The 25,067-nt window shown below is 37.4% G+C and overlaps 2 protein-coding genes and 1 non-coding gene across 4 annotated transcripts; 2 read left to right on the top strand and 1 right to left on the bottom strand.

Annotated features, from left to right (window-relative positions):
- The first annotated feature begins 222 nt into the window (after positions 1 to 222).
- LOC131016773 (importin subunit alpha-9) lies at positions 223 to 6,027 on the top strand. 2 transcript variants are annotated; one of them, XM_057945499.1, is made up of 11 exons: positions 223 to 532; positions 832 to 1,036; positions 1,346 to 1,499; positions 1,619 to 1,721; positions 3,193 to 3,377; positions 3,632 to 3,708; positions 4,498 to 4,648; positions 4,742 to 4,823; positions 4,904 to 4,962; positions 5,094 to 5,396; positions 5,511 to 6,027. In XM_057945499.1, the coding sequence occupies exons 1-11, from the start codon at positions 481 to 483 to the stop codon at positions 5,673 to 5,675; spliced, it is 1,536 nt and encodes a 511-aa protein (XP_057801482.1). In that variant the 5' UTR covers positions 223 to 480; the 3' UTR covers positions 5,676 to 6,027. The 2 variants fall into 2 exon arrangements, with proteins under 2 accessions (XP_057801482.1, XP_057801483.1); XM_057945500.1 differs by lacking the exon at positions 223 to 532 and adding an exon at positions 613 to 750.
- A 185-nt stretch (positions 6,028 to 6,212) lies between these two features.
- Positions 6,213 to 6,284, bottom strand: TRNAE-UUC (transfer RNA glutamic acid (anticodon UUC)). The gene has a single exon. It is a non-coding gene; the product is annotated as a tRNA-Glu (tRNA).
- Positions 6,285 to 12,205: 5,921 nt separating this feature from the next.
- On the top strand, positions 12,206 to 15,652 carry LOC131016772 (uncharacterized). Its single transcript, XM_057945498.1, has 2 exons — positions 12,206 to 12,778; positions 15,115 to 15,652. Exons 1-2 carry the CDS (start codon positions 12,350 to 12,352, stop codon positions 15,157 to 15,159), a joined length of 474 nt encoding a protein of 157 aa, XP_057801481.1. The 5' UTR covers positions 12,206 to 12,349; the 3' UTR covers positions 15,160 to 15,652.
- Positions 15,653 to 25,067: the final 9,415 nt, after the last annotated feature.

Genomic DNA, 25,067 nt, shown 5'->3' with positions numbered 1-25,067 from the left:
AAGATTTAATTATTTTATCATATTCTCTACATTGTAATTATTTTTTTTTAATTTTTATATTTTTATTAAAAAATAAATTTAAAATAAAAAATGCAAATAAAATTAAAAAAAATAAGTACAATGTAGAGAATATAATAAAATAACTAAATTTTATTTTTATTTTAAAGTTAAATTAAATAAATTAAGATTTTCCTTATTATATTGGTGTATGAGTGGCCACACTATGGCTGTATAGATTTATTGATGGAAATATCCCAGGAAACCAAACATTAGAGAGGAACCGTACATTCCCAAATTTCAAGAAACCCCAAATTTTTGTACATAGCCCACCAGTTCTAGAGGGCGCGAATTTCAATAAAAATTTCGATTCCCTCTTCTCCTTCGAACTGCTGGATTTTATTGTCGAAAACTCATTATTTGGTTTGCTCTGTAGCTTAATCAATCAAAACATTCCTGTAAAAGAGCTGGATATTGTGAACAATGGCGGATGAGAACTCTACACCGCATAAAAGAGGACCGATAAAGTCATCAGGCAAAACCACCCTCTCTCTATCTATATATATGTATTACTGTATGTGTGCGCGTTTTATGTTATGTCAAAAGTGCGAACATTTGAGGAACGAAGAGTGAGTGAGAGTGTGATGGCTGAAGAAGATGTTGGGTGCTTCTGTTTCTCTTGGTGGCTATTTTTACTTTTATTTCAATAATGGTGTTTGCAAGAGTCTGAAGCTGATTTCAGTGGGTCGAATTGTAATTTTTTTCCTTCAATATTTGCCCCTTCATTTTCCTGGTTGTCATTGTGATTTGATGAATCGAGCTTGTTTATTTCAGTTGGAAGCGCTGCAGTGCAGAGGAGACGAGATCATGCAGTCACGGTGCGGAAGGAGAGAAGAGAAGCGCTAATGCGGACCAAGCGTTTATGCAGAGACGCTGATGTTCCTGTTGATGGCGACATGGCAATGGATGAAGAAGAATCGGTTTTGGAGGATCAGACTGTGAAATCCGTTGAAGAACTAAAGCTTGCCATTGCCTATCAGTATGCCATATCACTCTTGTTTCATTTTGAGTTGGATTGAAGTTCTGTTGCCTTACTATATCTGGTGCCAATTATTGATATTATGTGATGACTACTTCAAATAATATGATCGTTTCTATCTGCGTATGCAATTGGTGGCTGATGGAAGTTAGACATTCAGGATTGATATTAGTTTCATTAGCTTCAGTTAAGACTGCTGTGTTGTATTTGTATGTCTGTCGTTTGGAAAGGTGTTTTGGCTCCAACATTGTTATGTATATATTTTGAGGTTGAAAAAATGCAACTTACACATTATACTTCCTGCTCTAGGGGAAAAGGAGCAATGCAAAAGAGGGTCAATGCTCTTCGTGAGCTACGAAGGCTATTGTCAAAATCAGAATATCCTCCAGTTGAAGCTGCCCTGAAGGCTGGAGCTATGCCGACTTTGGCTCAATGCCTTTCATTTGGTTCACCTGATGAGCAGGTTTGAAGATACTGCTAATTTTAGTAAAAAGAGGTTTCTGCTGTTTTGCATGTGTTTTGTTGTTTTAAGATAACATTCTGATGGTTTTTTGGGGACAAAATGGGGTTTCAATACTTTAGTTGCTTGAGACGGCTTGGTGTCTAACAAATATAGCAGCTGGAAAACCAGAAGAAACGAAAGCCTTGTTGCCTGCATTACCTTTACTTATTGCTCATATGGGAGGTTGGTGTTCTCGTTATGCTTTATTCATTTTAGTTCATTTTTGAATTCTTTTCATTCCTCATTTTATTAGGTATTTGAGCATTGACTTAATTGATACTGTTGAGGAACACAATGTTGTATCTTTCAATATTCTCCGGGAAGTATTCTATATTCTCAAGTTTCATAGATCACTACTAGGACACCTTTATTGTGGTCATGAGATTTCATATGTTGTCATGCTATTTCTATTCGATGATTTCCCAATCTCATGGAGAGATAAGAAAGTAGTATGGGATACCATTGGTGGTAAATGCTTTTCTTTTGTCACCACAAATCACAATTGGTTGCCATGTGTTTCCTTTTCTCCCATCTCTCTCTCTCTCTCTCTCTCTCTCTCTCTCTCTCTCTCTCATTGTGTCTGTCCTTGTGCATGATTGTTGGAACAGGGTCTTGATTAGGCAGTAGCAGAGGTTAATCTGTGTGGCTACATTTTGTCTGTACCTCCTTCATCGCATGTTTTGTTCGATCTTGACCTCGCTGCTGAATCATTATAACTTTTGATTTACTTGAGAAAATGTTTCAATTTTCTCTTATTGAGTGGTGTCTACTTATTGTTTGAGGGACAGGCAGATGTAGGTTCTTAACAGTACTAATTTTTTTCTATGCTTTGAGAATCATGTTTAATGCATTGCGTCTGATTTCAACACTATGATTTGCTGCTTGTTTGCCTTTGATGCAGACAGAGTTTATCAGCGGCGGTCAAAGGTTCGTTCCTGAGACCGTGCGCTGTGTTACTGAGTTTCTTTTAGTTTTTAATTGTTCAGTTATTTTTATTTTAGTTGTTGGTTCACGGGCTCTCTTTTAGGCTTGGGCCTAGTCAATAAATAGGTTCTCTCTGTCCGGGAAAACCTATCCAGAGTATTATTTCTTGATCATAAGAGATGGCACGTTGCGCTTGGGCAGGAGAGATCATCTCTTCCGAGTTCTTGTATCTTGCTACTTTTATTAATATTAATCGTTCGTTTTGTGTGGGGAATCTTTCCTGTGTTTGTTACCTGATTCGGCCTCTTTGTTTAATGAACTTCTCTCTTTTTAAAAATACTCTTCTACTTTGGCTTCTTAAGGCTACACTCATGATGTTTGTATATGGATTTTTTGTAACTGCATGAACTTATTTCTAGAAGTCCCCATGGCTATTCACCATCCTGTGGAGTATATTGTCAAATCTGGTTAAGCACATGTTTTGAATGACTAATTGTAAACGATAACACTATTTTTTCAAGAAAAGAAGAATTCTGAAAGCAACTGGCTTAACGCCACATGCATGTGGGTTTCTATTATTGCATGAGTAAAAGGAGTCGTCAGCCTAATATCTTGTGCAGATTTTAGACTATTATACTATTGTATACAAGAATTATTCCTTAATCAATCCCGTAGCTCTTTTTGGTACACTGTACTTCCATTACAATCAGTGTTTATTGCGCTTTTGCAGAAAAGAGCTCACTGCCTGTTGCAGAGCAATGTGCCTGGGCTTTGGGAAATGTTGCTGGTGAAGGAGAGGAGCTAAGAGATGTTCTGCTATCTCAAGGAGCTTTACAGCCTCTTGCAAGGATGATGCTACCAAACAAGGGCTCAACTGTGAGAACAGCTGCTTGGGCACTATCAAACTTAATTAAGGTGCTGAAGCATGTTTTAAGCTGCATATTCCTGCTTCGAAATTTGAAAGTAGGTTGATTTGGTTAATAGATTTATATGTTGAAGGGTAGGGAAAGATCATTTTCTTTGTATTCCCAAGGCTTGTAAACAATTTTGTCTCATCAGTTTGTCTTGGATTTTCTCTGGAGGGTGCATGAAGACTACTTAGCCCGAAAACTTTTCGTGACTCCATATTATTTCTATGGTATTTGTGTAATATAATATTTTTGATGCAGGGACATGCTAGAGCTGCTACAGAATTAATTAGAATCGATGGAGTTCTTGATGCAATTCTTCGACACCTGAAAAGAGGGTAAGTAGTTAATGTTGCAGTCGTTAAGCTATTTCTTAGTCATGTTCGCAAAATTACATGTGACGTTAACATTGTAAATTAGTTGTATAATAAACACTGACTCATGTTGCAGTAGTAAAATAGTTGTATAATAAACATTTGACCTTGTGGGCAAGTTCAAATCTTGAGAATGTAGGGGTAAAGGGTTACTGTAGGTCAGATCTATATACATGATCAGGAGGTAAATATGGTAGACATCTTCTTTTGGAGATGTTACTCTTTAGTGGAGTTTCCATAATTCTGTTGTTTCTATATTTCTACATACAGTGTCTTGAATGCATTGATTTGAATGGGAAAAGATTAGGAAGTGATAAAAAGAAAGGCAAATTCATCGCACCTACATCTCTTGTAATTTGAAAGAGGAAACTATATTGTCTTTCATCCTATGTTTGCCTATTCCTGCACAATGCAATACGTAGAGTTTTGGTGATGAAAATATCACCTGAATACTAACTAGAGTGGCTGCTTTAAGGCTAAAGATTAAAAATCAAAATACAACAAACTGGGAATGATTTATATTTGTACTTTCTATGGTATCATACTAATTCCTTGACATGCATTTTCAAAGAATTCAGTGCAATGAGTGCTGCATTTTCTAGGCTTGGTTCACTAAATTATTGACCCAGAATCCTGGGTTTGAGATCAGTCCCTACCCACTTCTGCCCGACCTGAATGGGCAATTTTGCTTTCATTACCAATCGAAGGAAACATGCTTATTGTCTACTTTAATCTGTATACTGGTTTGATCAGAGATGAAGAACTGGCAACTGAAGTGGCATGGGTGGTTGTGTACCTCACCGCCCTTTCAAATGTTGCTACCAGTATGCTAGCAAAAAGTGATCTGCTGCAAATACTAGTAGATAGACTGGCTTCATCAAATAGCTTGGAACTGCTTATCCCGGTAATTGGCATAACAAGTAGATTATATGCATTACAAATTAGGTGCATTTGTATTACAATTATTCCATGCTTTTAATGTGGTTCATGTATCTAGGTGCTGAGGAGTTTGGGTAATCTTGTAGCTGGTGATTCTTATGTCACCGACAATGTCCTTGTCGCTGGAAATGACATCACAGGTTAGTTCCAGTTCTTTTAGTGCCGGTGTAGAGCATAACTTCATCCTGCAGAAACATTTCTAACATTGTGTGTTCTGCAGTGAGTGTAATTCAAGCGATGATAAAATGTTTGAGAAGTGAACACCGTGTCTTGAAAAAGGTGTGGCAATTTCCATAGTGATGGTATACTAGCCTAGTTTCATGCTTAGTTAATAGTTCTACCTGAATTCCTGAATATGATTGTTATAACCTTTGGGTTAGGATCAATATTTTGTATGCATGTTATTTTAGGAATCTGCTTGGGCGCTATCAAACGTGGCTGCTGGTTCTATCGAGCATAAAAAACTAATACATTCAAGTGAGGCTGTCTCGATACTCATACGCCTCCTCTCAACTTCTCCATTTGACATAAGGAAAGAAGTTGCATATGTTCTTGGTAACCTATGTGTTTCCCCCTCTGAATCTGGAAGGCCTGTATTGATTGTTGAGCACTTGGTTTCTCTCGTTGGTGGAGGATGCCTTAGTGGTTTCACGGACTTGGTGAGGTCTGCAGATATCGAGGCTGCCAGACTTGGCCTACAATTCTTGGAGCTGGTTAGCGAACTTTTCCTGTTAGGCTGTTACTGTTAATCTCAACATACGCCGTTCTTGTTGTATTCGACCTATGAATTTTGCTATTGTTTTTTTAATAGCAAGTCTGCTCTGCAGGTTCTGAGGGGAATGCCAAATGGCGAGGGCCCAAAGCTTGTCGAGGCAGAAGATGGAATTGAAGCCATGGAAAGGTTCCAGTTTCATGAAAATGAAGAGCTAAGGAACATGGCTAACGAGCTAGTCGACAAGTACTTCGGCGAGGACTACGGACTCGATTCTTAAGAGGCACGCCCAGACACGTGGACAAATGATTTGTGGTACTCAAACTCATGACCTTTCAGTTATTATGCAAGAGACGCGTTCTTGTCTTAGTCGATGCTTATTTGGTTGCATCGGAGTGCTGCTTGGAATATACAAGTTGCAAGTGTTCCTGCCGAATGCAGCATTACACTGTAAAGCCTGATCGCTTATATGTATATCAAATCGGTCTTAAGTTTGGATAATTCTGTGTAGATGGTCGTTTGGATTTGTAACTTTAGTGTTGTGTGTTTGAAATTTCTAAATATTTTAAAAAATATGATGGGAATGTGTGAGGTGCAGGTTTTCTATTTCCCGCACTTCCCAATTAGTAGTATTTATTTTGGTTACGTGTTCCGTATTTTCATTTTTGTTAGTGATTCCTATTTTTTAAAGTAAAGGAATCTTCAATAAAAAGGAAAGAAAGAAACATCACTGCATATTTTTATTCTCTTTAGGGCGAAAAACAACAGTGTAAATTAGTTTTATTTAAAGGATAAACTTAGAGAACAAAAAATACAATTCCGTTGCCGGGAATCGAACCCGGGTCTCCCGGGTGAAAGCCAGATATCCTAACCGCTGGACGACAACGGAATTGTTTTATTTTTACGGTTTTAATCTGTATTAGTGTATTAGTATATATATATATATATATATATAGGGAGAGGTTCAAGAAAGAACCATAAATAAAAGAAGACCGGAGAATCATTTTCAGCCATTCGATCATCAAGATCTACGGTGGATGCATCATCTTGTTGGATGAATGCAGATCCTGGGTTCGAATCCTGAAGGTAGCATTTTATTTTTTATTTTTTATTTTTTTAGTGCATTAATTTTAACAGCGAATGCATTAATTTTTACAGTGGATGCATTAGATTTGATGGTTCTCTCGTTCTCACAAATAATATAGTTCTCTCTAGAACCACACCATATATATCGTTACAAATTCTCTTCTGCAACCATTTGTATACATGCACAAGAGAAAAACAATTACATTGATGACTAGTTGCTTCTAAAATTTCAACCTTTAACCTCTGTTGCAAATTAAATCTAATTTTTAAAATGTTGCAATGAAGTCACAACCTTTCATTTCCTAGCAAATTATAATTTTGGAATAAAGGAGGATATTTAATAATGAAGAAAAAAATGTTGACGATTGTAAACAATGAATTCATATTATACTGAGTAGTGATAAATCAACATAATATGTATATATAATTCGAGCAATTATGTCAGCTTGCAAGTTGCAATACAGGCATACTGCTTTTGTGTCTTCTTTCATTTATCCTTAATCTCCATATGTACAGTGGCGGATCCAGGATTTCTAAATTGGGGATGCAAAAAATAATCTTATAAACACTGGTGGAGCTAGGATTTTTTTGAGGGAGTTGAACTTCTACGGGGCCCCGATTTTTTTTTTTGAGGCCTTCAATACATTTTAGACATTTTTTTTACTAAAATACAAATATAATAGTAATAACTTTGCATTCCAAATGCAAAATGTATACTTTCAACTTTTTTGTTTAATTAAGAATTGAGGTAATTGATTGATTAAATGATGGGCTTGATCAAAAGAATGAAAAAGAAAGAGATGATGAGCTCTCTTTTTAGTTGGGCCAATGGAATTTAGGATTTTAAAAACTGAATTTCTCTTTTATTTTGGATTAAAACTTTTAATTGGGGGTGCAAAAACTAAATCTAAAATAATTTATATATGAATATTAATACTACTATTTTTTTTTTTTGGGATGCAGCTGCACCCCCATGTTCCAAGCTGCATCCGCCAGTGCATATGTATTATTTTCTTCTAAGACTGCGTTCTCTTTGTGGGAAAATGATGGAAAACAAATAATTTCCCTCGTTTTCCATCTTTTTCATGTGTTCTCTTTGTTAGCAAATTTTCTCCGGGCAGGAGGGAAAATTTTCCCGCGCAGCCCCTTTTCCCACATTTTCATCCCAAACCATGATAATATTATCATGACCTGCAGGTGTGATAAAATTTTCCCATGATATATATTTTTTTGATCTTTCAATTTTACCCTTCACATTGAGAATGTTAGTGAGTGAGTCTTATTCGGATCGAAACCATTAATTTTTTTTCTTTAATTTTACTCCCTACCCCATCCCACCCCCCACCCCACGCCCCCACCTACCCCCTCCCCACCACCCCCAATTTTTTTTTTTTAAATTTTTCTTGCCACCTTCACCCACCCTCCCCTACCCCACCCCCCCCACCCCCTTTCCACCACCCCCCACCTCCCAATTTTTTTTTTTAATTTTTCTCGCCACCTTCACCCACCCTCCCCTACCCCACGCCCCCACCCACCCCCGCCCCACCACACCCCCCCCACCCCCAATTTTTTTTTCTTTTTAATTTTTCTCGCCACCTTCACCCACCCTCCCCTACCCCACGCCCCCACCCACCCCCTCCCCACCACCCCCCCCCTCACCCCCAATTTTTTTTTATTTTTCTCGCCACCTCCACCCACCCTCCCCTACCCCACGCCCCCACCCACCCCCTCCCCACCACCCCACCCCCAATTTTTTTTATTTTAATTTTTCTCGCCACCTTGACCCACCCTTCCCTACCCCACGCCCCCACGCACCCCTCCCCACCACCCCCCCCCCCCCAACCCCAAATTTTTTTTTAATTTTTCTCGCCACCTCCACCCACCCCTTCCTACCCCACGCCCCCACCCAACACCCCCCCACCCCCCCAAAAAAAAATTAAATTTTTCTCGCCACCTCTACCCGTCCCCCTACCCCACGCCCCCCCCCCCCCACCCCCTTGCCCTTTTTCCCAATTTTTATTTTTTTAAAAATTTTTCTTGCCACCTCCACCCCGCCCCTAGGGCTGTAAACGAGCCGAGCCGAGTCGAATACAAGCAGGCTCGAGCTCGGCTCGTTTAAATATTTGGGTGTTCGAGCTCGGCTCGAGCTCGATTCGATCTTTTATCTTGATGATCGAGCTCGGCTCGTCACCCTCATACTAAGCTCGAGCTCGGTTCGAGTTCGGCTCGGGTGATGCTCGATAATGTCGAATTCGAGCTTGAGCTCGAGCTCGGCTCGTTAGATGTTCGTATATATGATGTTCAAGCTCGAATTTGTTATAAATTTAACAAAATCTCCTTAATTAATATGTTATTCGAGTTCGAGTTTGACTCGTTTAAGGCTCGTGTACTAACTCGATTGAAGGCTCGACTAAAGGTTCGTGAACAAGCTCGCGAACATGTTCGCGAACAATCGAATTCGAACATGTTCGTGAGCTTAACGAGCCGAGCACTGTCAGGCTCGAGCTCGTTAAAAATTTCGAGCTCGAAATCAGGCTCGAGCTCGGCTCATTTATTATCGAATCGAGCTCCGAACGAGCTTTTTTCGAGCCAAATCTCGAATAGCTCGCGAGTAGCTCTGTTCATTTACAACCCTACCCGCCCCCCACCCCCCCAAAAAAAAAGTTGGATGGGGGTGGGAGTGACGAGAAAAATTAAAAAAAAATGGGGTTGGGAGGGTGAGCGGGGGGTGGGGGCGTCAGGGTAGGGGGTGGCGAGAAAAAAAAACTTGGCGGGGCGGGGTGGGAAGGGGCGTGGGGTAAGAGGTGGGGTGGAGGTGGCGAGAAAAATTAAAGATTTTTTTTTTTGGGATGAGGGGGTGGGTGGAGGTGGCGAGGAAAATTAAAAAAAAATTGGGGGGTGGGGGGGTGGTGGGGAAGGGGTGGGTGGGGGCGTGGGGTAGGGGGGATGGGTGGAGGTGGCGAGAAAAATTATTTTTTGGGGGGGGGGTGGTGGGGAGGGTGGTCGGTGGGGTAGGGAGGGGTGGGTGGAGATGGCGAGAAAAATTAAAAAAAAATAATTTTGGTTGGTGGGGGGTGGGTGGGGAGGGTGGGTGGATATGACGAGAAAAATTAATTTTTTTTTTGAGGGTTGGGGTGGGGGGTGGGTGGGGGCGTGGGGTAGGGGAGGGTGGGTGGAGGTGGCGAGAAAAATTTAAAAAAAAAGATTTTTTTTTGGGGGTGAGGTGGGGGAGGGGGTGGGTGGGGGCGTGGGGTAGGGGAGGGTGGGTGAAGGTGGCGAGAAAAATTAAAAAAAAAATTTGGGGTGGGGGCGGGGGTGGTGGGGAGGGGTGGGGGGGGGCGTGGGGTAGGGGAGGGTAGGTGGAGATGGCGAGAAAAAATTAAATTTTTTTTTTTGGGTGTGGGGGGGGGGATGGGGTGGGTGGGGGCGTGGGGTAGTGGGGTGGGGTGGAGGTGGCGAGAAAAATTAAAAAAAAAAAAAATTGGGGCGAGGGTGTTGGTGGGGGCGTGGGGTAGTGGGGTGGGGGTGGAGGTGGCGAGAAAAATTATATAAAAAAAAATAAAGTATGTCATAAAATAAAATTGAAAGTATGACATAAAATAAGTAAGTCAATAATAAGGGTAATATTGTCATTTAACAATTTATCCATCATTTTCCCACAAAGAGAACATGTGTATAGGATAAATGAAGTATAAGATAAAAAAAAAATTCCATCAAAGAGAACATGAGATAACAAGAGTGGAAATGATAAAATTTTCCCACCTTTTCATTTCCATCATTTTCTCATGATAATTTTACAACCAAAGAGAACGCACCCTAAATTTTATTCTTCCTCATCTGCCGAGGCGCTTTCTCACTCTTCTCCCTCTATCTTTTGTGTTTGCCTCTTCCAGAGATCCCGTCGAACACCTTGTTTTGCTTCTTGCCATTAGCCCATTTAGAGTGCGTTTATTTTGATGGATAAATTTATTAATGAAAAATGATGAATAATAAAAATTTATAATTTTAAATGTCTTCTTTCTTTTTCCACAAAAGAGAATTTCACCATTTTTCCTCCTTAATTATTTTCACTTCAAGGATGAATAATATTATCACAATGGTGTGATAATATTATTCATCCTTGAAGTGAAAATAATTAAGGAGGAAAAATGGTGAAATTCTCTTTTGAGTAAAGGGGTTTTTGCAAATAAAATCACGAACAATTTTGAATTTGCAATTTCGACGCGACTTTTGAAGTGTGGCGAATTAAATCACCACCTTTTTAATTTTTGCAATTTAGTCCCCCCCAATTTTTTTCGGCGACCGGAATGATGAGTTGTAGCTTATGTGGATTATTTTGCCACGTAATTAATTGTTGAGTAAAACTAAATTGCTGACTAAGATTTATAACAAAACTAGAACGATCTCCCGTGCGATGCACGGCGAGTATCGAAATTAAACGACATCAATTACTCAATAAAATCATGTACATCATTATTAAACGACATTAATGACTCAATAAAATCTTGGATTTGAAAATGTAAATTTTCAACTTTGTATAAAGTGTAATGATAATTATAGTTATTAAATAATTAATAATTATTTGATCATGAAAATTAGCATTATAGATTATTATAATTATAAAGTATGATGCATCATAGTAATAAATAAATAAATAAGTAATTCACAAATATAAAAAAATATTTAAAATTACATTTTTTAATATATATACTAATTTCATCTACAAAGTTATATTAAAAATAATACAAAAAAATCTTTATATATGTAAACACAAACACATGATATTTACTTATTTTTTATCTAAAAATACAAAAAATTGAAAAATAACTTAAATTAATATAATAAAAATAAGTAAACATGTCATTAAAGAGAAAACTAACACCGAGTACTCTTTTTCCTTTTCACGGTTTTTCCCACTGGGTTTTCCGTGAAAAGGTTTTAATGAGGTTCGGCCCTTAGTCTGCTCCTTCTGTGCTTTCAAGGGTTTTTTTTGGGTTTTTTCTTTTCTTTTTTATATATAAAATCGTCATTTAATATTAAAGAGAAAACTAACACTCATTAAAATAGAGAGGAAAGAATAAAATATATTTTAAACTATCATATATTATTCATTCTAAATTAATTTTTCATCAAAAGAGGAAAAATAAGAGATAAATTTTCTAGTAGAGAGAGAGAAAAAAATATAATAACAACAATTATTAAATTAAGATAAAACAATTACGAATAACAACAATAATAATAGAGCAAAAAAATAAAAGATAAAACAATAAAATAATAGAGAAAAAGAAAGAGGAGAGAGAAAAATAATTACCATAAAAATTTTTACTACAATAATTTATTTGTTTCAAATTCATATTTTATGATTCTTATACCAAATTAAAGATCTTGTCATTATCTTTAATTTAAGATGCATATTTAATACTCCCTCCGTCCCAATAATCTTGTCCCACTTTCCTTTTTGGGTTGTCCCAATAATCTTGTCCCATTTCCTTTTTGAGTAAAAATTAGGGGAGCATTACTTAACTTAATGAAGGCTGATTTTAATTAAGTTCCTAATTAAGTCAACATCTATTAATTAATTCTAACCCTAGTCTATCACAATTCTCACTCGGCTCTCTCTCTCTCTATCTGCCGACTTCTCCTTCCTCCAGAAACCCTCATTCCCACCGGCGCCGCCTCCCATTCTCCTCCTTTACACGGTGCCTCGCGCCGTTTTACCGAACGGTGTACCGGCCCCGTTACGATCTTTCAGCGATTGAGTTCAGATCGACACAAATCTAACTCTTGTAGCTGTTGATCGGCATACTCGCTTGAGTTCAGATCGACACAGATCTTAGCCAAGCCGGCTTAGATCGGTAAACCGCAGTGATGAGCAACCTTTGGGAAGCCTACCTGAGCGGCGCTTACATTCCAGACACGGAAGATGAGGACTACACTTTGTGGGGTGTCCCGCCGGCGGTGGATTGCCATTTCTCGGCGAGTTTCTCGGAGATAGAGGAGGAGTCGGAAGTGGTGGAGGAGGCAGAAGCTGGGCGTGAGTCGCCCGGAGCCCTAGCTCCGGCGAAACCAAGGTGGTCCTTGTTTAGGCGTCCCATGCCTTTAAATCCATCTATATCTGTTATTAACCCTTCATTTGAACCTGAAAATTCTGATTTTGATGATGGTTCCTTGTTTTGTGAGGAAAATTGGGACGAGGTTGTTCGTTATTGTGGTCCGGAGGCCCCTGTGAGGAAGTTCACGCACTCTCCTGCGATGTTGGCCTTCATGAATGGCCTGCTCTATTTTCCCGAATATTGGGTGATGCCTTCCAATTTGATGTCTTCCCTGTATTTGTGCTTGGTATAGGCTCACTTGGCAGCCTTTGTTTTGTATGGCTTTTCATGTATATGTGCTTGGTATAGGCTCACTTGGCAGCCTCTGTTTGTTGGCTTTACATGTGTGTGTGCTTTGTATAGGCTCACTTGGCAGCCTCTGTTTGTTGGCTTTGCATGTGTAATGTGCTTGTCAATGAGTTGTTGGGCGATGGATAATGTGTTTGAGATGATGAAATTATGCTCGATTATTGTGTGAAGTAAAATATTCTATGATTAACAAAAAAACAATGAGAAAACATGGTTTACAGCCCCTAATAGGTGTACATATGTTGGTGTGTGCCCTAAATGCTTATATATGATGGTGTGTGCTCATGTGTAGCTGTAATTATGCTTACATATGTTGGTGTGTGCCCATATGTAGTGCAATAGATTGGTGTGTGCCCATATGTACAATGTCTAAGGTTTACAAAACTAAAAATGCATTTCAAGTGTGAGGCAATCTGCATTACATCCTTTTGTTTACAAAAAAGCCACATGAACTGCTATGCTTTACAAAATGTGGCAGCCTGCATGAACTGCTATTCTTTACAAAATGTGACAGCCTCTAAAATGTGGCAGCCTGCATGAACTGCTATTCTTTACAAAATGTGGCAGCCTCTAAAATGTGGCAGCCTGCATGAACTGCTATTCTTTACAAAATGTGGCAGCCTCTAAAATGTCATGCTACTTCAATACCTAACCCATTCATTTGGAGTTCAATTTCATCTAAAGAAATTGAACTTATGCCAAGTGAATGCCTTAGATGATCCATGCCACTTACTATTCCATTTTCCATGAGATAGTTAATTGCCTCCTTAACTAAATCATGGGGAACTTGTAAGTTGAGTGGTAACTCTCCTTGTCTAATAAGTGCTCCTTTCTTCATGTGAGGAATTTTGTAGGTGTTGTGCCCTTTGACCTTTAGAATTTCAGTCAAACAGCCTTGAAGGCTCAAGAAAACATTGTTTAATGTTATGGGAGATAGTTCATCAAATGAACTCTTGACTGCCTCCACTAATGTATCTATGTTGGTACAAACTGATTCAGTTTGTAGGCTTTGAATAGCCCTAAACCAACCTAGATCATTAATGTTGGTATCCGGTGAGTTTGGTGGTTGATGAACAATCTTTATGTCAAAGCCATCCGAGCTGGCAGCCTGTCTAAAATCAGGATCACTGTCTTTAATGTGCGGTTTTGCGTTGTCTTGTTGAATGAAGATGACCCTACTAGCAAACTGTGGCCACTTGGCCTTAATTGCAGGAATGATCTGCCAACATACAATTAAAATAACAGTTCAGCATTCATTAAATTGAAATAACAGTTCATCATTCATTAATGTTACATGCTCTAGTTCATTAAATTGAAATAACAGTTCATCATTCATTAAATTGAAATAACAGTTCAGCATTCATTAATGTTACATGCTCTAGTTCATTAAATTGAAATAACAGTTCATCATTCATTAAATTGAAATAACAGTTCAGCATTCATTATTGTTACATGAGATAGTTCATCAAATTGAACATTAAGTTCAGCCCTAATTAATGGACAACCCATCTAAAACACAACTTAATTCAATACATATCATACTAGAGTGACATACAGGACATATTTCATGTGAGTAAACTACCTTGTTTATAATGCAGTCCTTAATTACTTCCTTCGTGATTGATTGAATGGGCTTTTGCTCGAGTGTACCAGCCTCCCTGTTTTTGCTATTCCTCTTGGCTGGTACATATTCTGTAAATGGGAAAATCCCTATTTTCCCATCAAAAAGAACTGTTCCATCCTCTGCAATTAGCGGTCTGCATACAGCGCACATAAACATGACCTTAGTGATGAACTTTTTATTTTTGCAACTCCTTTGTGGTTCAGCCTCTGTTGGTGTGAGATAGTATCGATGATTTGATTTGGTTAGGTAAAACCATTTCTCATCGATATGCACCGTGTTGTGCATGCTCTTGTATTGAAGCACCTTGAGTATTCTATCATACTCGATTGCTTCAAGAGAAAACTTTAGACGTAACAACTTATTAGGGGCTGTTAAATCGGGCTTAATAGCACTAGTATGAGCCCTGATCAAACCTTTGCTTACCCATCGCCCAACTGTGCTCTTGCTGCAATTAATTCCACGTGCTAGCCTTCTAATAGTTGCTCTTTTGTTTAACTCCATGCTTGAAATTAATTCCAAGTCTATTTCAACTCTTTTGCGCCTTGTTTTGTTGATTTTCCCACTGCAAGAATGCATATGCTCACCTTGGCTTTTCTGTTTTTTGGCAGCGTTCCATAGGCGAGTCACCGTCCGCCGACAAACGCCGAACTTGACAGCAGCCTCCTTCATTCGGCCACGTTTTGGCTTCCCACCGTGGCTGTCTTCAAGCACAAATTGGATGATGGAGTTTCTCTCTCCCGTGGTTAGATCGTTGCGCCTCACCATTGTTGATTTTGAAGTGATTTTGGTGATTTTGTAGTAGGTTCTTCAATTTTCAGATTGTGAATGTAATAGGCATTGTGAATGGCAGATTTTATAGATGTTGGAACTTGTGTTTTGGTGGGAATACTTGTCAGCCGAATGTTCCTTGTTTTGAATGAAAATTTCATTTTCAGCCAAATGTTCCCTCTCTAATTTCACTTTGGTATTGAAGTCTTCAATTGGCGCCACTTTTTAATTCAGTTTGGTATTGAAGTCTTTTAGTTACAGGTGAAAAGAAAGGGTGACAGCCGAACTGTTACACTTTTTAATTCAGTTTGAGTGTAATTTAATTTCAGTAAAAAAAAAATTAATTATATTTATAATTTAATTGAATTTAAAAATAAACTAAATTGTTAAATTTAAAATAAGTTAGTCAATATTTTAATGAAGTCAAACACAAAGATAATTAGTTCATACTTACTTTTTCTAAAACAAGTGGGCCCTTACAATTTACAACACTAACTCAACACCCCTTAATCTCCGTGCCCAAAAGAAAGGGGACAAGATTACCGGGACGGAGGGAGGAGAGAGAAATTGTATGGAAAAAAATAGTATAAAATGTGTGATAGAGAGAGGAGAGAGAAAAAGTGAAAAAAAATGCAAAAAAAAATGCATGGTAGAAGGAAAGTGAAAAATTGACGGGAATAAAAACTGATGTTTCATATATATATATATATATATATAGATAAGAACTTAGTTCTTTTTTATTTTACTTCCCGTCGAAATTAAAGAGCATTTCATATTTTCATATCCCCTTTCTCTCCATTTGCCGTCAAACACCAAACACTCATATTTGTCTCCCATTTTTCCATTTCACATATTCCCATTTTTCCATTTCACCTATTTCAGAAGTAAAAATTCAAACTCACGGTAAATTTGAAGCAAAACAAAACACGATTTAATTGTGGTCCTACTCTTTAGTGGAACATGATGGTTATTGCAATTGCCAAATCTGGTGGTTTAGTTGCAGCGAGGAAACTCTTTAGTGAGATGCCGGAGAGAGATGCGATTTCATTGGATATCTAAGGCTGTTTTTGTGATAGTATCTAAACAAATTGGTTTGCTGCTACTGTTACTGTTATCACTCAATTGTTTAGTCTGAGATTTTCCATTATATATAGCTTATTCAGATTTTGTTGTCAGCCTTTGGCACGTGATTCTTGATGAATCAGTCTACCACTCAATTACCACAAATTGGTTAGCTAGATTGGGAAAATGGGAATAGATGAAATGGAAAATGGGAGACAAATCCGAGTGTTTGGTGTTTGACGGCAAATGGAGAGAGAGGGGGATAGCCGGATAGGGGTGGGAAGATAGGGTTCGGGTATAGGGTACCCGATTACCCGACCCGAAAAAATCGGGTATCGGGTACCCTATACCCGAAAAATTAGGGGTCGGGGTCGGGGTCGGGTTCGGGTTCGGGTATTTAGGGTGCTAAAAAATCGGGTATCGGGTATACCCGAAATACCCGATTTTTTTAATTAATAATTTTAAATTATTTAATTAAATTAAATTAAAAAATTTGTAAAATTTTGAATTGAAATTCAATTTTAATTTAAAATTTTAGACTTGGGAATTGAGATTTGTGCTTGTTGATTTTTTATTTGATATTATATATTATTTGTTAATACAGGAAATTAAAAACGTACACAATTATATAGGGCAAATGCTGAAAATAGGGGCTATATTTTCGAATTTTTTTTTTAAAAAATAGGGTATTTCGGGTATTAGGGATTAAGCCAAATCGGGTACCCTAATACCCGAAATACCCGATTTTGACAATTTGACTTGAAAGATGCAATTTTGATCGGGTAATTTAGGGTACCCGAATACTCGATTCGGGTACCCGATTTTTTTGGATAGGGTACCCGATCCCGACCCGATTCCCAGCCCTAGAGGGGGATATGAAATGATCTTTAATTTCGACGGGAAGTAAAATAAAAAAGAATTAAGTTTTATTTTGTTATAATCTTAGTCAACAATTTAGTCTTACTCAACAATTAATTACGTGGCAAAATAATTACCTGGCTCATCTGGAAAGGAAGGAATGAGAGTAGATTCGAATGCAAGAATTGGGATGTCAAAAAGTTATGTGGAGAAATCAAAGCTCGGATGTGGAGTTGGAATAGAATATTCAACTTTTTTGAGAAGGAGACAAATTTCATGCTCTGGTGTTCTAAAGATGTCTCATCTTTCCTTGTGTAATTGTTGGGTATCTCTGGTACCTAAACTCCTACCTTTTTTTTATAAAATTCCATTTTTTCTGACAAAAAATAAATAAATTATGCCCTTATTTTGTCCTTCACTTCTAATACATCGATTCAAACATCTTTAATACAGTTAACATCCCAAGATTGGTAATGGTTCTTTTTGCACTTTCTAGATTGGTTTATGTTAATTTTATACGATAATTTTGACGGTTAGTAATGAGTTGTGTTTTTAAAGGTTGAATAGTTGGTAGGGTTACTTACTGCTAAATCCATGAGAAATTCTCAAATTTAGGAATATATCATGACTTTTAAATTTGGCTCTTAAATGCATCACCAGAGTAATTTGTTTGATTTTTCTCCCAACGAGCATAAGCATACTTAAAGCTGAGTTGGCAATCAACATTCCAACCTGGCGACGTCGGACGATGAAATAAGACGACGACATTTTAATTCTTACTTAAATGACGTCGTTTAGATCAAAATGACGTCAATTTTTATCTTCTTCCAACTTAATTTAAATTCATTTTCATTCCCAAATTGTGTACTTCAGCATCTTACTTCATCTTTCAAAATTAGAAGCTAGGGTGTTGGGAACTTAATGAAATATTCTAATTCTTGTTTTGATGATACCAAAATCAGTAGGTTTTCCTTGTAATAGACTAGAACTGTTCGAACTCAAGTGTTAGAATTCTTTTCTAGTTTAGTTGTTGTTCTGAAGACTGAAGACTGAAGACCGGAGGACTGAAAACCAGAGGACTGAAGACTGAAGTTGTCGACTGTTGACGAATTAAGGCAGAGTCAAATACTGATATTTGACTGAACAGTCCAAGAATCAGTTGCGACTGATTACTTAATGCGGGCCACGTGGATTCAGCAGACTGATACTAAAATCAAGTATCAGTTAAACATTCTTCATCGGACTGAACCTCCAAAGTTAAAAGGAAGCCACGCACTCCAGAAGTACAGCCGCATTAAATGCAGAGATTTCAAGGATCGTCATTTCTCTACAGAGCCTTCCTTTTTGGTGATTACCTTTTCAGAGACGTCGTATCTCCTGCTCACAAAGTAGCCGTTCTCACCAAACAAAGGAACCTCGAAGATTGAAGCCTCAGCAAAGTTCAAATCTATCTCCAACAGATGAATTCTTGAAGACCATTTCAGCCAACGAATCTATTCAAGACCTCTCATATAAATAGAGCTCGAGGATCACTTTAATCTTCACCGATTCAACTACACAAGCTGAACGCTGCCGAAATCGTCACTCAGCAATTCAAAGCCATTCCAAAGTTTGAATCGAAGAAGAGAATTACAAAGCCAAAAATCAGTCACTGCTGATTACATACATTCTCTTAGAACATAGGCAAATATTGTATATCCAAAGCCTAGGTATAACTGATTATAGAGAACTTGTTCTTTGTAATCTAGTTGGCAAGTTTTCGAACCTCTTTTCAACCGACCGAATCGAGAGTTTGAGCCGAGAGGAGTTCAGACCAGTGTTCTGACTCCGAGAGATCTTAGTCTTTGCAGAAATACATAGTTTTGTCTCAGTGAAGCTAAGAGTGAGAAATCCAACCCAGTGTGTTGGTACTAAAGAGAGGATCTTTGGTTGTTTAGGTTTGCTGTGCACCCGTAAGCACATGCCCAGTGAAGTTGTCAGTCTGATCAACTGACCGTGGATGTAGGAAGTGTTTTTCGAACCACGTAAAAATTCATTTGTTGTTTATCGCTTTCAGTATTTACCTTTCCTTTCTGTGCACAAACCTCTTCACAACTGAAACTGATTAATAGCAAAGTGAAACATAAATCTTGACAACTTGTTTAATTTACAAAGGCTATTTCGAAAGAAAAGTTTTTCGCTGCCAATGTTATTAGTCTAACTGATAAATCTTCGGATAATCAGTAAGATTCATAACACTCCTTTGTTTTACAAACTCGACTGAAGCCTAACGTGTATCAGTTAAAGTATTTGACTTAACTGATAACTTTTTACTGAAGAGTATTCAGTATCAGTCGCCAACCTAAGTTTTACTAAACTCTATTTACTAAAAAGGTTGTGTCAGTTTGATTTCGATTTAAAACCTATTCGAGACCCTCAAGGACCTAACATAGGGTTTTTTCTTTCTTCCATAGTCGACGGCATGAGTGATCGTGAGTGCTTCCATGGCCTTCCATGTGAAATCAGAACTTGGTGGATTGATGCTAACCAGACAATGAGATTTTATCGCTGTCACAAAGAAGAAGTAACCATTTTTATAGATTTCAATTTTCATCACTATAATGACGTTTTTTGTGAATGGCAGGAAAAATCATGTTCTTTCTTTGAGTTTATCGACCTGAGGCCGACTGATTTGCAGAGGAACAACATTGCTAAGCTGAAACGTGAAAGGGATGCACTTCAAAATGAACTTCGCTTGAAAACCTATGAATGCAGTGAGTTGAAGGAATCAAAAGAGATAGCTTGGGATAAGGCTGGCCTTTACATTGTAGAGCACCATGAAATGGATGAGGAAATTCCAAACCTAAAAGAGAAGATCAATTTTGTTGAAGAAAAAGTGTTATTTCAGGGGGGTTGTGATAGCCATTTTGGTTATTTTCTTTGTTTTAGGGCATGCTTAGGGTTAGTTAGATTAAGAATTTACCAATATGGTAACTTTAGTACAACCACTTAACTTATGTATCAAGCTAATTTTGAATCAATGGAAGTTTGTTTACCAATCAAATGCTCATAATATACATGAATGTAAATAAGAAATTGAACTTTTGAAATGATGTGCTGAAACTGTCATTGATCTATTCAAGGATGGGATAGTTCACCAAAAGGGTTAACAAAATCCAACCATAAATACTACATTTCGAGTTCATAGCAGAACCTTGCTAGCAATTGTTTTCAAATGTGAATTTTTACAGAACCGAATTTTGTCATGGTTTGTACAAAAACTGACTTCATAAACAACCTTCCAATTACATCACTAAATTTTGGTCAATGCTCTAATGTCTCCAGTTAAACACCTACTCTCTTGGGTGTTCACAATTCCAGCATTATTTGTTGCTACAGGCACATCACTTGGACTTTCCCTTGAACCTGATGTTCGGGTTGATCTTTTACTTGGTTTTGTTCTAGAAGCTTTGCTTCCACTTGCTTTGCTCCCACTGTTCACATGAGTAATCTTCTTGTTTTGAGGCATCTATGTAGAAAAAAGAAATGAAATATTAGTCTACTAATAATAGTTTGAATATGTATAAGTAGGGTTAAAGTTCTACTTACATGGTAGTAGATGTTACCTGTGCCCAAGCTTGTATAAACTCCAGCACCTGTCTTGGCAAAATTCCTTTCCCTTGCTGCAATTTCTGAAGTAGAGTTCTCCCTTGTGGTTGTTGAAGTGGCTTCCTTATCTGCTTTCTTTCTTGCCCGGCCTCTCTTCGGCTACATAAAATTTCAGGCTATTATTGATGGTTATGAGATACATTTTCCAATATTTAATGGGATTGGAACATACTTTTCTGTTGGGACTCTGACAACTGTCCTATTTGTGCATGTCCTTGAGTTGTGTCCAAGCTGATTGCAGTCGTTGCATGTGATTATTTATCCATGTCTTTTCAGTTTTTTGGGGGTTTTGGGTTTTTTCTTCCACAACCCTTCTTCTCTTCTTCTTCGACCTTTCAGACATGCTTCTCACATTTTGAGGTTGCACTTTGTCACCTTCAACCTTTGGCCACATTATTTGACCATTCAAGGGTGCCAAACCATGTTTGTAACACTCCTTATATCTTTCAACACTATACCAATCTGCAACCAAATTACCTGGATCTAAACCCATATACTGTATTGCAAAAATTCCATGTGTACAAGGTATTCCAATCAATTGCCACATCCTACAGCTGCAATTTCGGCTTTCAACATCCACCACAAAACTTATCATCTTCCACATAAACTTCCCACCTATAGTTGGATAAGGAATACAATTCCTACTCATTCACCTCAATTTTTCCAACTTTTTCCTTATTTCAGGGCACAAATTTTCAGTTACCTTAGCAATGGCTTCAAAATTTTTAACCTGCCTCACCATTATGGATGTCATAATTTCTTCTAGCATGTGAATGCGCATCTTACCTCTTGCATTAATAATGTAACCATTTGGCCTGCGTTTCATTGCCTACCCGCACATTAACCTCTAGTGAGCTATTTTGAAGCCTTGACCACATTCTTTCATTGAGTCACTAAAATATGAACCAATGCTGTTTTTGGACTCTCTTTGGCTCAGTGATGCATGTCTAATTTCGAACTTCATTTCATTATTTGCTAGAGAAAGTAAAGTTGTGCTTCTATGTTCTGTTTGCCCAAACTGTTGTCTTGTGCTTGATGATGAAGATCTATGATCCGTTTGGCGAAACTATGGCAATAAATTCAGATTGGATGTGGGTGACGATTTTGTGGGGATATTTTGAGATGATTATTGAATGTTGTTGGATGATATAGAAAAAAAAAATCGTGGAAAAAAGAGAAAAAGAGAGAAAGAAAAAAAGAAAAAAAAATGTTGCATCTGATTGAGTAGAGCGTGTGGTATCATTGTTTATGATGGAGTTTTTCCCCAAGATTTGGGTTGCTTTCTTTTTCTATGTTCTTGAGGTTGTGGATGATGTTTCGGATTATATGTGCACACTTTTGATCTTCGTTGCTTAAGCATAGGAATCCCTTCAGATCCTACCAATTTTATGAATGGTCCTTAGCCCCATTACGCCAAATAAACAAAGTCCTTTTTGAGTCGCTACTTGACTGCGACATATCATGACCTAGTGAATCTTTTCTTATGTGTGAATGACCTTATTGCAAATTGAGCAAATGAGTGAAATCGCGAGATGTACTCACTATTGCCTGATTTTGACTAATTTGATGGTAGATATGCATTCTTGAGATTCAATATTTCTCATTTAGAAGGTTGAGAGTTGTTTGTAAATTACTCGGTTCATCTTGGAATTGTGCGTTGCAAGCTAGCAGTTGGCATTTACTCGGCGGTTGTGTTTTTGTGTCTCACTTCTTATCTTCCATCTTTTTTTTCCTTTTCGAGTGTTTGTGTGTTGAGTCGGGGAAAGGTCGTGTCTAGACGGTTATTTCCACGATTTAGTCTTTTCTTCACTTCATACTTGAGGGCAAGTATGATTCAAGTGTGAGGAGATTTGATGTGTGCGATTTAGTTGTTTAGATTCATGTCGTTTGTCGATGATTTTATTTGATATTATTCAAGTTTGTGGTGTTTTGGCGCATGAATTGCATGGATCGTAGTTGGAGGCTCGTGATGAAGAAAGTTTGGGAAAGGCGTGAATTTGAAGAAGATGGCGTGATTTTGAAAGAGATTTAGAGATTGGGTTTGGGATCATTTGTTTAAATTTAGTTAAGCCTAATACTCTTGTTTTTAATTAATCTTGGGCTCTATCCTTTTGTAATGGCCGAGAAGCCCAATTTATGAGGGTGATCGGCCACCTTAAGGATTTTAATCCCATATATATTTGCTTAAGAGAGGGGAGCCGCTGAGCCGCATGCATTAGAATGAAGAAGTTAGGTTTAGTTTTTATAATTCCTACACAACCGCTAGTTAATAGATTAGTTAGGTTTTATTTTTTAAGCGCTACACGTTTTTTAATTCTTAAGGTTTTAGTTTTAATTTTTCATTTCTCTCTCTTGTTTTTACTTTGGAACTTGGCGGCTGGATCATCAAATTGGAGCAGACGATTCCTTTCAATTTCTTTTGGTGGTGATTTAATTCAATTGCAATTTAATTTTGTTCTATGTTTGCTTTTATTTATTTGATTGTTGCTAGTTTAATTATGAGTAGCTAAATCTTTAATTTCACGAGAATAATAAAGTATTGATTTAATAATATGTGAGACCTAATTGAGCATATAATTGATTCATGTTGATTTCGATTTATTCCTTGTGTTTAAAGACTATTCTGATTTTATTTAAGTCTGGCCAACTTAAGTTTAATTGGATTAAAGTAAATCGGTTCCTGCCAATCCGTAATTGTTGGAATATGGCTGATTAGTGATAGAGCTATCATGTTTGTAGTAGGAATAAATTGGTAGACGAATTATTACTTGCGTTCTTGGGTAATTTGTATAAGAGGGAAATCTTATTATAGCCATCTTTCATGAAAACATAAGTTTTATAGCCTTAGTTTATAATAGATAAGTTATATAGCCATTTTAAATTTAAAAGACTATAACACCCTTTGACTTTTTTGTATTCGATGGTGTACTCGATGGAACCATCGAGTATACCATCGAGCACTCAAAGTACTCGATCGTGTACACGGTGGTGTCATCGTGTACACCATCGAGTACTTCGATTACTCGATGGTGTTATAGAAAATCTTCAGTTTTTTCATTACTCGATTGTGTACTCGATGACACCATCGTGTACACCATCGAGTACTTCAAGTACTCAATGGTGTCATCGAGTACAAAAAAGTCAAAGGATGTTATAGTCTTTTAATAAGTCTAAAATGACTATATAATTAATCTATTATAAACTAGGGCTATAAAACTTATGTTTTTATGAAAGATGGCTATATGTGATAATTCTCACTTTGTATAAACTAGGTTCCTTCATCTTAATACTATTAGAATATTAAATCTAGGTCTGGCGTCTCCAGCTAAGTTATATTTTAATAAGGGAAAAGGCAGGTCTGGCGTCTCTAGTTATCTATCGACACAGTAAGTAGAAATTGGGGTACGTCCGTTGCGTTCACGGTATCCTATAACTGGTTGGTTGATATGGATTAATTTATCTTTGCGTCCATGAACGGAGTTATTAAATTAGTGTGGATTTATTCGAGCCGACTTACCTTTCTTTGATTGATTTTTAGTAATTGTTATTTGATTTAACTGTTTTCTTAGCTGATTAATATTTCTCTCAAAATTAAAGCGTGGTGGCTACACCAAAATTTAGATCTATAGGAAATTGATTGCAATTACCCGTTCTCTGTGGTTCGACCCTGCTTGCTACTGACTATACTAATTCTTAGCTATTGCAGGAATTATTTGGTGGTATACGACGTCCTCCGGTTTTAAAAATATGAAATTTTTTAAGTTCATGCTAAATTTAAATTTTGATCAAAATTGATGATATTACATGCATTTAACCCTATTTTAAATATATGCCTAAATTTATAAAGATTGTCTGGACTCAATTAAGCTTATAATCTCGAAGTATTTAGTAAGCAACGAGGCTCAATTCAATAATAAAGGAAACAAGTTTGAGCACGGACAATATTTGTATGATTAAATGTCTAATTACAATTTTATTGGTTTTATAAATGATATTATTTGATTGTTTTTTTTTTAATTGCTATTATTTTGATAACCGACCATTTATATCTAAGGAATAGGCGCAACATAAATTTGACTCAACATTTGTATCCAATCAAAATAAAGTGCTTTTTTTTACGAGAAGTGTTTATTATATAATCAAATAAGAATCTCGCACATTGACCTCTACACCACACGAAGGTGGAAAAATTATCTGTATGAAGGCGGGATTTACCCACATAAAA

This window comes from Salvia miltiorrhiza, chromosome 3, assembly GCF_028751815.1.
Source record: "Salvia miltiorrhiza cultivar Shanhuang (shh) chromosome 3, IMPLAD_Smil_shh, whole genome shotgun sequence".
Classification (NCBI taxonomy): Eukaryota; Viridiplantae; Streptophyta; class Magnoliopsida; order Lamiales; family Lamiaceae; genus Salvia; species Salvia miltiorrhiza.
Note: the sequence above shows the minus strand (reverse complement) of the source record. Positions and strands in the feature narration are given on the sequence as shown.

Excerpts from the sequence above, each read along its gene's own strand:
- LOC131016773 (XM_057945499.1), top strand. The coding sequence starts at position 481 with ATGGCGGATGAGAACTCTACACCGCATAAAAGAGGACCGATAAAGTCA. Across the intron at positions 533-831 it reads AGGACCGATAAAGTCATCAG|TTGGAAGCGCTGCAGTGCAG; the intron begins GCAAAACCACCC and ends TGTTTATTTCAG. Across the intron at positions 4,963-5,093 it reads AACACCGTGTCTTGAAAAAG|GAATCTGCTTGGGCGCTATC; the intron begins GTGTGGCAATTT and ends ATGTTATTTTAG.
- LOC131016772 (XM_057945498.1), top strand. The coding sequence starts at position 12,350 with ATGAGCAACCTTTGGGAAGCCTACCTGAGCGGCGCTTACATTCCAGAC. Across the intron at positions 12,779-15,114 it reads TCTATTTTCCCGAATATTGG|CGTTCCATAGGCGAGTCACC; the intron begins GTGATGCCTTCC and ends GTTTTTTGGCAG.